This window comes from Phocoena sinus, chromosome 11 (genome assembly GCF_008692025.1).
Source record: "Phocoena sinus isolate mPhoSin1 chromosome 11, mPhoSin1.pri, whole genome shotgun sequence".
Lineage (NCBI taxonomy): Eukaryota > Metazoa > Chordata > Mammalia > Artiodactyla > Phocoenidae > Phocoena > Phocoena sinus.
The window spans coordinates 79405169-79421394 of record NC_045773.1 but is presented as its reverse complement, the minus strand read 5'-3'; the positions used below and the strand labels follow the sequence as shown (position 1 = coordinate 79421394).

At 47.8% G+C, this 16226-nt stretch overlaps 1 protein-coding gene across 2 annotated transcripts in view; it reads left to right on the top strand.

Moving 5' to 3' along the window:
* Positions 1-16226, top strand: part of ELOVL5 (ELOVL fatty acid elongase 5) — a 70767-nt gene that overhangs the window by 51895 nt on the left and 2646 nt on the right. For both annotated transcript variants that reach the window (XM_032648815.1, XM_032648816.1), the window contains exons 4-7: positions 10628-10705; positions 11511-11682; positions 13367-13491; positions 15616-15750. In XM_032648815.1, coding sequence (XP_032504706.1) covers positions 10628-10705; positions 11511-11682; positions 13367-13491; positions 15616-15750 — 510 coding nt within the window. The remainder of the gene's footprint in view (positions 1-10627; positions 10706-11510; positions 11683-13366; positions 13492-15615; positions 15751-16226) is intronic.

Here is a 16226-nt window from a genome sequence, read left to right as displayed (position 1 = left end):
GCTGGCTGCCCTCCTTAGCAGCCTGCCCCAGTGCCCCATCCACTCAAACCCCCAAGACCAGGTTCTTCCTTTCTTTGGGTCTCTGTCCCACCTAGAAACTCCATTTCCTTCAGACCTAAGCCTGCCTCGGTTTGACAGTCCCCGTCTCGTTTCTGAGGACCCTTCTCAAGGTCAGTTCCTCTGTGACACCTTGAGAGGGCTTGGCTCTAGAGCAGTGATCCCAGCCTCTCCTGCCTCCCCGTGGTCCCGAGGAGCCTGACGCCTTCTGTCCCATCACGGTGCCCCCAGGGGTGCCCACGGTGCCTCCAGCCTTGCGTCTCTCACACACACCTCACTGGCTGTAGTTACAATGTTCCTTCCACATCTTTTCCGTCCCCTTGTTAGCATGGCTTCGGCATTAAGACATAAAAAAGCAAATGCCAGAACGACGTTTTACTTTATTTAATAAAGATAAATCACAGATTACAAACAAGATTATTTTGATTGTTTATTCCCTTGCAGTTAGAACTGTGTGTTGTGAAGTAGTGTGAGAAAATTCAGTGAAATGATTCAAACATTCAGAACATTTAAAATGTAATTTTAGAGAATGATTGATAGCTAACTCGATAGGTGATCTGAGTTGGCATAGATTCAAAACTTACTTTTTCTTTCCCTTTGCAATTTTTACTTAAAATTGTAAGTCCAAAACTACTTCAGAATATGGATAATAAAATCATAGAAATATATTTATCTATGTACCTAACAAATATTGACATTACTGGTTTGAATTTTTTGTTTAAAGAGGAAATGACAAAAATGCATCTAAAGCACAGCCCCTTCACAGATTTGACTTTCTTCTGAAGTTCGTTTCTTTTCTGGATATGTTTGGGGTGTTTTTTGTTTTTTTTTTTTTTGTGGTACGCGGGCCTCTCACTGTTGTGTCCTCTCCCGATGCAGAGCACAGGCTCCGGATGCCCAGGCCCAGTGGCCATGGCTCACGGGCCCAGCCGCTCCGCGGCATGTGGGATCTTCCTGGACCGGGGCATGAACCCGCGTCCCCTGCATCGGCAGGCGGACTCTTAACCACTGCGCCACCAGGGAAGCCCCTGGATATGTTTTTATACTTTTACTAAACGTGTATGTGTATGTGACAACTTACAGAATATTCTGAGACAATTTTTTTAACTTACATAAATGGTGTACAGTTTATACTCTTTATCAAATAGCTTTTTTCAGTCAGCATTATATTTTGAGAATGTATGTTGAATCTTACGGATTTCATTTCATTAGTTTTAACTTCTCTGTATTATTTCAGTGTTAGAGTTTATTATGCCATTTTATCCATTTTTCTTTGGATGGACATGTATGTTATTTCCAATGTAACAATTTTGCATTGAGATCCTTGGAGAATTATCTCCCAACACTATCTTTCTCCTTTGCAGAAACTTCACTCTTGTTTTGCATTTTGCATTTTTTAATGTATTACAGAAACAAAATTGTATTATTTTCATAATTATTCTCCAAAGCAGCAATTCTCATGTGCTTTACTAGCTAGAAATAAATGTATATGCTGGCACTTGAGGTAAAAAGCTTTTGCAGTTAAGAAGGAATTAAAAAGTATGTTTTTTTCTTGATCAGAAACCTTCCTCCCCAAACAGAAACAATGTTGCATTGAATGTTATTGGACATGTCCCTGTGTGCAAATTTTATTTATTTATTTATTTAGGCCAGGTATACAGTTAGGAGTTAATGACTGAATCTTGACATTCTCTTGTCTTTTAATGGGGAAATTTTAATCCATTTTCATTTAGTATAATCATTATATTGGAATAATTTCTATCACCTTTGTGTGTATGTGTTTGTATGTTTTCTTTGCTCTTTTTTTATTCCTTTCCTGCTTTCTGTTGCATTTTTTTTCATTTTACTGATTTAAAAGTTATTCTAATTCTATTATTTAGTAATTACCTATAAGTTTTTAACATGCACCCTTAACTTAATGAAGTCTAAAATGAATTACTGTTTCTACTCCTGAACAATGCAAGGACCGTAGAAGATCTGGGCTCTGATCCCCCATCTTCCATGTTATTGTTGGCAGGTGTTTCATTCCACCTCTTTCTGAGGTCCTAAACAGTCATCATTACAGTCTGTGCTTACTGATTTTCTTTGCACGCTGTTCATTTGTGAAATCCATTCTCTCCTTTGAGGTTCAGTTTTCTTCTGAAGTAGTTCCTTTTCTGGGAAGGGTAAACTCAGTCTCTGTTTGAGCATCATTTATGTGACTTTATGCTTGCATAGTATTTTAGGGCGTAGGATTCTAAATTAGCAGTTATTTTCCCCCAGCACTTTGCAGATTTATCAGAGAAGTCTGCCGCACTCCCATTTTTGTTCATTTTGTAGGTAGTCTTTTTTCTTTCCAGATATTTCTAAAATTGTTTAAGAATGAAACAGAGTGTGCCTAGATAGTAATCCACTTTTATTTATCTCACTCAGGATTGTGTGCATCCAAGCTGAGAATTTCTGTGTTTCTGAATTTGGGAAAGTCGTCAGGCATCATATCCTCGATGCTTCCTCCTCCTTCACCAGCTCTGGCTGGAGCTCCTATTAGACGTGTGTTGGACATTCTCACCCCTACGTATTCTCTCTCGTGTTTTTTGCATCTTTATGTCTCTCCTGCATTCCTCTAATTCACTCGTATTTTCAGTTGTGTCTAATCTGCTCTTTCAGCCATTTTTAGTTTCAGTCACTGTACAATTTTTATTTCTTTATAAAAATTCACTGCTTGTTCTTTTTTTCACCTCATAACATAGAAACATTGGTTTTTTTTCCTAGTTAGATACAACTGTGATCTCAAACTTAACCATTTGCTGTATTGCTATTTGAAAATATCCTTTAAAAAATTTTCTTCCAGCTATATCTGTGAGGTCATGCCTCTGGGAATAATTATTATATCAATGTTAATTTTTTTTTTTTTTTTTTTGGCCACACTGCACAGCATGTGGGATCTTAGTTTCCCCGACCAGAGATCAAACCCACCCCCCCTGCGTTGGAAGCGCAGAGTCTTAACCACCGGACCGCCAGGGAAGACCCTATGTTAAATTTCTTTACCTTTTTCAAAAACAAAAACAGGACAGTTTGTAGGGTGTCCCGTGTAAGCATCCCAAGCTAGTACTGCTGGGGTCATCTCAGGTAAACGTGTCTGCCCCAAACAAAAGGGATTTTTAAAAGAACTTGAATGTGAGCTCACGTCCTCTTTTCTGACTTACTTTTTAGGGGAAGCCTCACCTTACAGTCAGGCATCGGTGGTGTTGGCGTTTCTCTGGTGTTTCATATAGCATTTCTGCCTTGTGTTAACGGTGGGGAGGTGGTTCAGCTTTCGCGCGGTTTGCTGCGTTGCCAGGACCAGACGTCAGTGGTTTTCTTCTTTGAATCTTCTCTTGAAGATTTCCGACGCTGCTTTACACGGAGGATGACAGAAGTTGAGCATTTGACGGGAAGGGTGTTTTGCTTGTGCTTTCCGCCCCCTCTGTAATTGTGGCGTCGGTGCTGTCAGCACGTCTCCCCAGGCCCCTGACAGCACTGCCTCCCCGGCTCTGGCTTTGAAGGTCCTCGACAGAGCTGCAGAGCAGTTGCTCTGGAGACATTATATTCTAAACTGTCTTGTTTTTCTTTCCCTTCAGGCTTTCTTAAAATAGATATGTTATTGTGGAAAAACACTTAAAGGACCTGGCAAGTAATTACTGAATTTTATTTAGAAATGATTTTGTTTCCCAAAATACTCTGAAAAAGACATTTAGTACTATTCTGCCTTTCCGCATTGAACAGAGGTTGAAACTCTGGTGAGATTAATACTTATAGGAAAGGCCCAACGATTGCCTAAAACACTTCTCACTCACAGTTCCCTTACCACTGAAACTCCTTGCTCAGAAAGAAGCTTCTCTCAGGGAGAAGCAGCACCTCAGTTACCTGCCTGTCCAGTTACCTGGCACTGCCCTGAGGGAATGCCTGCAGTGGGAAGATGGAGAGAAGGATTCAGCCTTCTGACAGACAGCCTTCCCCTCAGCCACACTCCCAGGGGACAGGGAAGGGATGCCTTCCAGTAGAGAGGAAGCTTTGGCTTTGGTCCAGAGCCAGGCCTGACTCCTCTAAACTGACCCTACAGACCTTGGTAACTGAGCCTTACAGCTGGTGTAAAAAGGAACCAGTCTACAAATCCTCAACTAAAGCAGACTCAGTTTGTAAAGCAGGAGTCAGTAGGTAAGCTGGAGGTCTCTCTTTGTTTTTGTTTTTGTTTTTGCGGTACGCGGGCCTCTCACTGTTGTGGCCTCTCCCGTTGCGGAGCACAGGCTCCGGACGCGCAGGCTCAGCGGCCATGGCTCACGGGCCCAGCCGCTCCGCGGCATGTGGGATCTTCCCGGACCGGGGCACGAACCCGTGTCCCCTGCATCGGCAGGCGGATTCTCAACCACTGCGCCACCAGGGAAGCCCTGGAGGTCTCTCTTTAAATTCCGCAGAGGATGCTCTGGTGGGGCTTCTGTATACAGTAGGAGCAGCAGCAGTGCAGACCTAGTCACGAGCCTTCAAGCACTGGGGCAGAAAGAGCAGACATTTGTGTAGAGTCATAGCAAAGACTTATATATACAGTGCCTGCCTTATGCCAGGTACTGGGTTCACTCACTGTTCATCACACTGTCACTGTCCCCTTTCTGCACAGGCAAAGCCCCGGGTGGACCTGGGATTCGAGTCTGTGCTTCAGGCCATTGTGCGTCACTGCCTCAGAACACTGAGCCTCAGCTTGGGTTTTCTCTCCCAGCCAGTCCCATAAAATATAAAATGAGTGTTTCTTGTGAGGTATGTGGAAGCAATGTACCAGAAACCACCTCTCAGGAGGCTGAATAGTGAGACAAAAGGACTGCCAGCGTAAGTGGACAGGGCCCAGGGTTGAGGGAAGAATGCCAGACATACCTGTGTCAGGCTGGGCTGAGGACAAGCTGTTTCTTTGTGCTTTGTTCTGAAGCCTTCTCTAGTGTACAGAGCCTGGCCTTATGATGTAACCAAGAGTATTGCAGTCAGCTGTAACCCAAGGGGTTCCTGGGCCTCAGTGGAAAAAAACACTGTGGGAGGCCACAGGTATGAAATTATCTTAATGGGCATCCTTCTGCTCTGGACAGGAAAGATTTGAAATTCAAAACCACATGCTTTGACTTGACCCCGTTCCATAATGGTACTGCCAGTATTGGCCAGCTAAACCTTGGAGAAAGAGGTGCTTTTAATTTGGGAGTAGCTGATGTTTGAAACCAAACATCTGCTGACGATAAAGATGCAGCGAAAGGTCTGCTTTTCCATAGAATTCTTCATGAATAGAGTATCTCCATTGTGTTCTTACTAAAGACACAAAAACAGACAAGGAAGGTCAGAGGAGCTTGGAAGTGCTGTTAGAGACATTGCATTTGGACCAAGAGTCAGGATTCCTAGGTGCTGGTCCCAGCAGTGCCACCGAGAAGCTGTGTGACTTTGGACCAGCCATATCACTACTCGTCTCTGTTTCCTTAATAAAAAACATGACCTTGTACCGGTTCTAAAAAGTACACACTTGTAGATGCCCACAGGAACAGTCAAATCTGAGAAGATGTCAACCTCACACACTTTTGGTGGTGGTGCTTATTTTAGCAAAGTCCCTCGGGTCCTGGGATGGTTGAATTTCAGCGTGGATAGCGTCTGTTCCCGTTACCTTTCATTCCATTCCTGCTTAGGGGGAAATAACCACACAGCTCATCAAACCCTCATCACTCAATCCATTAGCCCCTTTTGGAAAGGGGTCACCTTACTGCTCTGACGTCTTGGGTTGCTGGGGTGAGTGAACTGATAAGGGCCACACAGGATGACATTTTTCTGCTTAAAGTGTTTCAAATGATCTTGTTTCTTGAGATGCTTTTGTGGCATTACAGTAAGTGCCTTGGAAGTGGTTATCATGCTATAGGGTATACATTTGTGGTTAAATTGTGGTGTTAGTTGAGAAAAGTCAACTCTCACCTAGACAATCAACTAGAGATGAATCACTCCGTGAACTGTACCATCCAGACCCAGCTGTGATATTCACCTCAGTCTTCTTCTTTAAGTGAAAAGATGCATGAAACCACTTTTGGTTATTGAATTTGTCTCCTAAGGAGAGAAGAAAGCTTCTAGCTAGGCTTTAATTATAGCTCTGCACACGCCCATGGCCTAATTGAAGTTTGCCTTACTCCAGAGAAGGAGTGGTGGTTCACAGCGGTGCTGTGTGTGTCTTGGTTACTGGGGAGAAGCCAGGTGTAGGGTACTTAGTGCTCCCTCGGTGGTTCTTGGAGTGGCCGGTGAGATCCGGAGCTGGGGCGGTGGTGGCCAGCTGCTTGCTGTGGCCTGCTTTTCCACTGGAGCGCGGACCTGCCCTGTCGGGGTGACTTCCAGAAGTCAAGGTAGAGCCCTGCCCTCACTTCCAGTGCCTCCCCTTTGGTCCCACCTCCTGGGCCCTCCCTGGGGCTGCAGTGTGATGAGCTGCCCAGAGCAGCTCTTGGAGGGAAGGCCGGGCCTTGGCTGAGAGCCTCCAGGGTCTGTTACTCAGACATGCCTTTTTTTTTTCTGATGGGAATGGAGAGAGCAGGACCCTGATACTGGCCACTTGTACGGAGGGTGGCTGAGAAGCTTAGGTGAATAAACTTGAACTCGGGTGCTTGATCCTCATGTGTTAAATATCCTATCCCGGGGCTTCCCTGGTGGCGCAGTGGTTGAGAGTCCGCCTGCCGATGCAGGGGACACGGGTTCGTGCCCCGGTCCAGGAAGATCCCACATGCCGTGGAGCGGCTGGGCCCGTGAGCCATGGCCACTGAGCCGTCGCGTCCAGAGCCTGTGGTCCGCAACGGGAGAGGCCACAACAGTGAGAGGCCCGCATACCACCAAAAAAAAAAAAAAAAAATATCCTATCCCTTTTGAAGCCAAGGATATTTAAGAATTAAACTCCATGTCACCAGTATGACATTTAATGAGGACTGGTTTTCATCTTGTGAACGGAAACTTTTATTTTCCCCTGCAAATAAAACATTGGGCCTAGATTTAAGGGGCAAGAAGCAGCACCTTGAACACTTTGTTTGTTTTTATCGAGCAAATATTTGTTCAACATCCCTTATGTACGAGTCCCCGTTCCATCTCCCCCCACCCCCGTGATGGATTCTGTGGATGCAGATGTGCAGACACAACCTCTGAGAGCTTACAGAGGAGCTTCAGACAGAGCCAGTGACGGGTCTTAAAGGAGCATGTAAGCACATAGGTGTAAGTCACGGCACCTAGGCTCAGAGGCAGGAGACTGGCTTCAGCTGGAGTGCTCAAGGGAGCAATCATGAAAAACAATAAAATTTTAGCTGACCTTTGAAGGATGAATAAGATTTTGAGAGCTGGAGATGGGGGTCCATGGGTGCGGAGAGCACTGCAGTTGAAAAGGATAAAGTAATGGTCATTTCTAACAGTTGCTGTGCTTATCCTCTATACCAGGTTGGGTGAGATAAGCATTACACACATCTTGTTAACGTCTCACGGCAGCCTGAACAGGCCAGAGTATTATTTTTATCCTGTTTGAAGAGTGAGGAAAATGAGGCCTAAAGAGCTGCCATCTGTTTTTGTAAATAAAGGAACAGGCATAGTTTGCTGTTTCATAGTATTTTTTGTGCTCCCTCCCTCCCATTGGTGATGTAAAAGAACTACAAGTTTCTGTTTCTAAGGAAAGGCTTCTGTGAACAAAGATTTTACATTCTCTTCTGGTGCTTTTGAAAGTTGTTTCCCCTTTTTTTTACTGCCAAGGGGCAAAAGCAGATGTGCTCAGAGGGGATGCCCAGAAGTGGTGACGCGTTTGCTTTGAAGTCTTCACACTGTCTCTCCTAGTTGCTCCTGTGACCAGAAACACGGAAGCACGCGACAGCCAGCTGGGCTCAAGGGGCGGGACTTCCTACAAGGGAAGCAGATTTTGCACTTGGAGAATGTATCTCACCTGGGAGAGGCTCACACCTGTGATCTAGGCTTCTTTATCTCCATCCTTTAACCCAGTGGAGTTCCAAACAGTTCTTTCTCTGTACCCTCCAGCCACAGAAGAAAATTTATCAGCGCCCTCATGGGGTAGAAGGAAGGGCAGCAAAGAACATTGTGCCAAGATGACACCTCTCTTCCCTCAGGTTTCCACCCCAGTGCGGGCACACACGCACACACACGCGCGCGCGCACACACACACACGCAGTCCACTTTAGACTCAGGCTTTGTATCTTGATGGTTGGGACTTCTGGTAGGTCTGCATGCGGTGTGCTTAACTGGCATGACTGGAAGGGGAAGACCAGAAAGATAATATACCTTCCAGTAAATTACCTATGGGTCTGGTTTTTCAAAGATAGTATAGTGTAGTTTATGTGTGGTCTGTTTTCAAAAAAATCTTAGTAACTGTAGAAAATTAAAACAGAACCTTTGGAAATAATTTAATACAGCCTCATCTGCTTACGGTAAAGAATGACCAAGGTCCAAGGGAATTAGCTGGCGTGTCCCAGGTTGCTCACTAGCCCTGGTACTTCTCCCTAATCTTGGGTTCTTTTCATCATAAAATGATGGGCTGGTCTTTGGCCGCAAAAACCGTGTTAGCTCTTAAAGGAGTTAGTAGAAGGAAAACCAGATTGAAGCAGGGTGTTGCGTGTGCTGGCTTTTGTCTCTGAGGGTGGAAGTTTACCCCTTTGTCTTCAGACCTTTGTGATCAGCTGAAGTTCCCTGAGGGTATCTGTGTGCCGCTGCCCTCCCCCCCAGCCAAACTCTGTTGGAGGACAGTGTAGGGGCAGGTGGTCAGTGCAAGGTTCTAAAGTCCTGTGTCTTGGTGACATCTTTCGTGCAGCGCTGGTAGGTGAACCATTTCTTACGTGAATCAGGTTGCATGAAACCAGTGGTTCCCACTCCTAGTTTCACACTGGAATTGCCTTGCAAGCTTCTGGTTTAATGGTCTGGGGGAAGCCAGGCATTAGCATTTTTTTTTTTTTTTTTTTGCGGTACGCGGGCCTCTCACTGTTGTGGCCTCTCCCGTTGCGGAGCACAGGCTCAGCAGCCATGGCTCACGGGCCCATCCGCTCTGCAGCACGTGGGATCCTCCCGGACCGGGGCACGAACCCGTGTCCCCTGCATTGGCAGGCGGACCCTCAACCACTGCGCCACCAGGGAAGCCCCCATTAGCAATTTTTAAAAGCTCCCCCGGTGAGCCTGTCCTAAAGCTGGAACGGGAACCACAGCTTAACAGTTCTCAAACATCAGTGGCATCAAAAGTCACCTGTGAAACAACCTGTTTTCACACCGCGGAGCTTCACACCCAGAAATTTCTGATTCAGTGGGTCTGGGGTTAGGCCTCAGATTTTATGTTTCTAGCTAACTCCTGGGTGATGGCGCTGCTGCATCGGGACCACACTCTATAAACCACAGGATTGGACTCTCTAGGGTTTTGGCTCTGCAGCTCCAGGCAGGGCTCAGGTATTTGCATGTCTTTGGAGTTCCCACATGATGCTGGTGCAGCTGGACTAGGGAACACGTTGAGAACCACACTTGGGGGCCCAGTGGCCGGTTCCCCTTGTTGGCTCCCCAGATGAGCTCACGCATGACAAGACAGACCACCTGAGGTTTCTCCTTCCGTGGCCCCACTTGACCACCAGAGGGAGAGCCACCGGGAACAGTTGAGGATGCCAAGGCTTCAGGAGATGGTGGTGAGCTGCGGTCTCCATGGAGAAAGGCGCATCTCGTGGGTGTCTGGCTGGCTGGAACATAGTGGACACGCACAGGGTGGTCAGATCACACCCACCTTCTAGACCGTTGGAGCAGGTCCTTAGGTCTCCCCCTAGCCGGGCATCACCCTCATGTGTGGGTGAGGCAGCTGAGGCCCTCATGGAGAACTGGCGACCCTGCAGCTCTGCACCCCAAGTCCGGGGTCCTCGCTGTGCCACCACAGTGCCTACTCGGCCGCAGGCGAGTTCCGAGGCGTGGGCACAGTTCCTCAGTTCGCAGAGGTCTCATTCATGGATCCGGAGATGACACAGCAGCGGAAAACAGTGAAGAGGCTCAGGCTGGACTCGGTTGCCCCAGGCTTGCAGCAGGGGGGCTCCAGACCGGCATCAGGATCACCTGGGAACCTGCTAGAAGTAGGAATTCTTGGGCCCCACCCCAGACCTGCCAGAGCAGAAACACTCCCCAGCAATCTGCCTTTCACTGTGCCCTTGAGGTGGTTCTGGTCCTACACACAGGTTTGAGAAAGCCTGTGGTTTCCCCTGAGGCCGTGGCAGGGCAGGACCCAAGCCCATGATTGGAAAACTTGGGCCCCGGGATTGGCAAGGTGCCTGTGACGGGCCCAGGGGAACTGAGGGTTCTGGAGAGAGGCAGCCTGGCAAAGCAGGGCCTGCCCCCTTGTGAAATTGAGTCCCTAGTCATTTAAACCCCCCTGGTTCATACTCCCTTGTCATTATGGTTTTTTGCCCGGAGCAGACTTGCCTCAGCACAGCCCGAGGTCAGTCTGCACAGATTCTCAAATTAATGAACTTTAATTGAATAGGGCTTCTCCTGGTTCTTATTTTGTTGGTGATTAGCTTTTTCCCTTTTTCTTTTTTTTTTTTTCCAGTTAGTGACGGGAGTATGGGAAGGCCAGTACAACTTCTTCTGTCAGGGCACACGCAGTGGAGGAGAAGCAGACATGAAGGTATTGTCTTTTTTTTTTTTTTTTTTAAATAACTAAATTGTTCAAAAGACAAGATGGCCATCCAGGTAATCCCTGTGGACATTTTTTAAAGAACTTTAAAAGCGGTATGTGCACATGGTATGAGAACTTAAGCAGCATGAAAAGTATAGAATGGAAACTAAAATCTCTCTCTCTCTGCAAAAGGTAAGTCCTGTTAACAGCTTCTAGGGAAAAAAATGTGCATGCGTTTGTCAGTATTTGTGCTCTGTTTATATAAACAGGATCGGAAGGATGTCTTAAGTGTTTTAATCATTCCTCTAAGTGGCCTCTGAGTGTGGTCTGCCGGTTCCAGCTTCCACTCTGGCGTGTTTTTTGGGTTTTGTTTTTGACAAAACGCTGCAGTCTACCCTCAGCGTGGCAGTCATTTCCTTAGAGACCCCGTGTGGCACGTTTAATTGGGCAGAACCTGGCACTGGATACCCTGATTCCTTTCTTCCTCTGCCTCGTGTCTGTCACCTGCCCCACGCCAGCCCCTGAAAGCAGAAGTGCCTTTCGTGTGGTTTTCTTCCTCCGATGGCTCTGTAGGCTCCTTCCAGAGGGAACAGGAGGCCGGCAGGGATCTGTTAGAGTCTTGAAAGGGGTTGGTGGACCTTTGAGAGCTTTCCCTGCCTTCACTCCCCCCAGCCCCCCACCCAGCCCCCGGTGTTCTGGCTAAAGACACTGCAGAGTGACTCGCTTTGGCAGGGCCAGTCGGGGGGAGCGGGGGCGGTGGGATCCTGGGGTTGAGCGCAGAACCCGGAAGATGCTGACGGCCCCTTCCTCCTAGATCATCCGCGTGCTCTGGTGGTACTACTTCTCCAAGCTCATTGAGTTCATGGACACCTTCTTCTTCATCCTGCGCAAGAACAACCACCAGGTCACAGTCCTGCATGTGTACCACCATGCCTCCATGCTCAACATCTGGTGGTTCGTGATGAACTGGGTCCCCTGTGGCCACTGTGAGTCGGGCATCTTTGGGGACAGGTGTGAGCGGAAAGGCTGAGTTGAAACTAAGGCTTTGAGAAAAGGTGTTGTTCCTGTAGATATCTAGGTCAAGCCTTTGAACGTAGTGTCCAGGTTGCCTTTAACGATAGTCTGCGTGGCCTGTGCACTCAGCAAGCTGACAGAACCTTTTTCTAGTTTGGTGCACATCCTGTGCTGATTTGGCAAGATGAGGGAAAGACCAGATTCCCAGCCTGGGGCACATGAAGAAATCAGGACAGAATTCTCTATTCCAGATTGTCCCTGATCCTTGTTCCCCTATAATTTGGAAGACGTTTGACTGACAGGGACAGACCAGGAAGATGGAATCACACCATGGAGTGGGCACCGGAGAACAAGCTTTAGCTGTAGTACCTCAGGGAGTCTGCACGTACTCTGATATAGTGACCCTCGCCTTCCTGAAGCGTGTTTAGCTGAGCAGCTTCTGTGACAAGCACCAACATTTGAAGTAAATTCTCTAAGAAGGATGTGGACCACTTGTGGTCTGAAGTGTCCCATAATTTCTAGAGATTTAAGTTGTCCCCGTCAGTTTCAGCCCAGGAGTTCTAACATGTCCCAGTCAAAATTTCTGTCATCCATCACCAACAGATTTTGACCAGGACCCCTTGAGTCTATTCACAATATGTTTTTCCCCAGGGTAGCACCACCCTTGATTAACTTGGCCCACCAGGATTCACATAGAGGAGTGTAGAACCAGAAAGGACTTTCCAAGTACAGCTCCTTCTAGTTTGGGAGAACCCTGAGACAAAAGAAGGGTTGGTAGAGCTCACACCTCATGGCCGTGGGTTACCTGACTTAACTTTCTAATAGAAACGGCACCTCCCCACATTAGAAGAGGACTTTAAATGTCAGAGATCCCACAGGATGACAGATCATCACCAGCCCCACCTGGCCGATGAGAAACAACCAGAGAATGGACGTGACTTGTCCAAGGTCACATGGCCAGTTACTGTCGTAGCCCAGCCTGGTGTGTCTGACCGCACAAGGGGGAAAGCTGGTAGCTTTGCTTGATAGCTTACCGTGGGGGCAGAGGGCCGAGAGTCTGAAAAAAGACCTGCTGGTTCTACTGGAAATTATAAATTAAGACATAAATAATGGGTCTCTCATCTCTAAGGAACGAGGCTCTGGACTCTATTATTGATAAGAATATATGGCCTCCGCACTGCAGTCCTGGGGAATAATTAGGAGGTGATTTCAAAGACCTCTCCAGACCTCAGCAAATGTGTAGAGACGGCCAGCTTTGACCGTACCGCCCATCGGCTGTCTTCCCCACATCTTCAACGCAGCAATCAGAGGCACTTGGGCAGCTGCCTCTGGGAGTCACTGGGGGCCTGGCAGCAAAACCTTTAGGTGCCAGAGTGGGGCAGGTGGTCTCCTGACTCCTGTGCTGGATGCCCACCTGGTAGCTGCGCAACAGACCCTGGGCTTAAAGCATCATGACGACTGCCTTCCCTGGGTGGAAATTGAATTCTGATTGCATGCCCGTGCAGTGCCAGATTGCTGCCGCGGTGTCTGCTAGCCCCTGTTCAAAAACACTTTGTTGTTTTTTTTTGATTTAAAAGGAATCTTGGATTTTATTTGTGACCTGTTACATACAAAACATTGAGGCATCCTCCTCCCCCATTCCCTCTGTTCCTGCAGCTTATTTTGGTGCCACACTTAACAGCTTCATCCACGTCCTCATGTACTCGTACTACGGTCTGTCGTCCGTCCCTTCCATGAGGCCGTACCTCTGGTGGAAGAAGTACATCACGCAGGGGCAGCTGGTGAGTGACGTGGCCTCTTTCCCCCAGGACTTGCCACCTGGGGAATGCCAAGCTCTTCCTGGGGCGCTCTTGCCGCCCTCCTGGCTTCATTGTTGTTTACTAACACCTAAGATGTGGCTTTCCCATCCTCTCTCTCTCGGTCCAGTTAAACTCCTTGAAGTGGGCAGAGCAGGGCATCGTGTTCATTTCAGTCGATGGAGAGACCGTGCCTGTGAGGGTGCAGCTAGTTGGATTGCGGAGCAAGGATTAAATCAAACTCTCTGACTTCAAGTTCAGCCATTTGTTCTGAGTTTGTGCACATGTTTTCTAATCAGAACCCAAATCCAAGGTGAAATCTGTGTGTGTGTTTCCAGGATTTGCCGGGAGGAGCGTGAGCCCAGGGCGCTAGCTTATCAGGCAGCAAGGATGCAGGTGCCGGGCGACCTCTCAGCCTGTGTGGTGGCGAGGGTGGCACTGCTGTGCCTCAGGTGACGGCCCCCTTCCTGGGCCCACGTGCCAGGGCCACCCAGCAGCTGTTCGCACTTGGCGGTTATTTCCCACCGTCCTTCTTAAAGCTTTCCTCAGCTGTCAGTATATTATACACCCTATTCCTCTCCCTTCCTGATTTCTTTCATAAACTAATTATTAACACTATTACTACTCACGTTAAAATCCTGACATTTGTTGAGTTTACTACGTGCCAGGCTCTCACGTCAATAAGCAGTTTTACACGGATTGTCCCAGTAGCCTGATTTCGTGTTATTACCCCTGTTTTATAGATGAGGACATGGGAGCAATAGGCCAGAGCTAGCTAACCTGTCGATATTAGGTATTAAACTCTTGGCCCTGGCCTTGCCTTATTGGTACATTTTTTTCTAAGGAAACCAAGCTGATTCAGATCCCTCCAAGCCAACTGCAATTTTTCAATATTAAAAGATAACCTTCTGGGAAAAAAAATCCGAGGAGACCTTCTGAGCTGCTTATGTGTTTGGCGTTTCGTTATCATCTCTTTGCCAGCGGCTGGACAGTCCTTGTTAATTTTCTCCTTACCCACCTGTGAGGAAGGATAATTGTTCTTCAGCCTCCCTGTTACGCTTGAGAAGCAATGCAGAGATCGATTTGCTCCACGCAGCGTGGCTCTGCAGAAGCAGAATTTAGAGCAGCCTGGAGAGTTGGTTTCCCATTAGGCTCTGCCCTTTGAGGTGGAAGATGGCACCCAGGTCGCCTAGATTTATTCTACACACCACTTACAGTTTCTTCTCAGTCTAGGATACTTAACCTTAAAAAAGGAAACAAACAAAAACAAAAAACAGTTCCCTACGTGGAAGCACTGAAAGGTGGGCCCGAAATCCAGTGGGCAGAGCCCTGCCCTCCGCTGTTAACTCCTTAAAGGAAGCAGCAGCCACGCCTTATCTTAGCCCCTTCTCCCCATTTCCCTCGGCCCTTCCTTTGCTTCTCAAGATTGACTTGTCAGAAATAATCTAAGGAATTCGCATTATATGCCAGTCAGAGTATAAGTCTGTCTGCCAGCCTCAGCCTTCACCAAACCAGAAGGTCCACGGATAAGGATGGGGAAAGTGTCCCGTGGGATTGCACGTCCTGCGGTGAGGTCCCTGGTCCCTCTAAACGTACACCCCACGGCCATCCTTCCTTTACAAAGAAAACAAAAAACAAAACTCTTGCATCTCCTATACTGTATTCCTGAAGTGTGTGTGTGTGTGTGTATTAGGTTTTTTAAACACGTTTTCCATTTTTCCCTCCGGCTTCATTGAGATATAATTCACATATAGTATTGTGTAAGTTTAGGATGTACAACATAATGACTTGATACATGTATCTGTTGTGAAATCTACCCTCAGCAACTGCCGAATGTACAACGCAGTGTTGCCGGCTGTTCCCCAAGGTTTAGAGAAGATGGCTTCAGTAGTTGGAAGGGGAGGAGCGTATACATAGGACCCATTCAGATGTATAACGAGTTTGAGTGCGTTTAGCACATGCACCGTGTTTTTTAAATGACCTCTGTACCTACAGAAGGGTTAATAAGTGTTCCTTCCCAAACTTGGGGGTGCGGGGTAGAGCGCGCATCTGGCGGATGCCTTGACCCTGGGCGTGGCCGTGTGCTCAGCTGTGTCTCCTCCCCCACAGGTACAGTTTGTGCTGACCATCATCCAGACCAGCTGCGGGGTCATCTGGCCGTGCGCCTTCCCTCTTGGTTGGTTGTATTTCCAGATTGGATACATGATTTCTCTGATTGCCCTCTTCACAAACTTCTATATTCAGGTAAATCTCACTCTTCTGTGACGGTTGAGATTGGGGGTCCTTGGAGCCAAGGCCCTCATTCGTTCCTTATGGGGAGCCCCTGCCGTGGTGGGGCTGGGGTGGGGGTCACTGCCAATGTAGGAGGAGGTACTGAAGTCTGTCCAGGCCTCTGGAGTTCCAGGTCTTCGATGAGGGAGGCTCGGGGTCCCTGTGGGAAAGCAGAGCTGTCCCGCGGGCCCCGTACCGCTTCCCTCGTGGCCACTGCAGACCCGCCATAGGTGAGTCTCAACGCCATGTCCCTCAGCCCCACTGCCCTGAACTTTGGGGTTTAATTAAATGTCTGAAGAAATTTCCATCACAGACCCCAGTCGTAGACAGAAATCAGCCTTTCGTCCTGGTTTTCTTACACTTTCTCTCCCCGCTGCTCAGGTTTGGGGGTGTGGGTCGTTCCCATGTGCATGATGTGATGTGGGTTTTTGCTCGTGGACGGGTCTGTT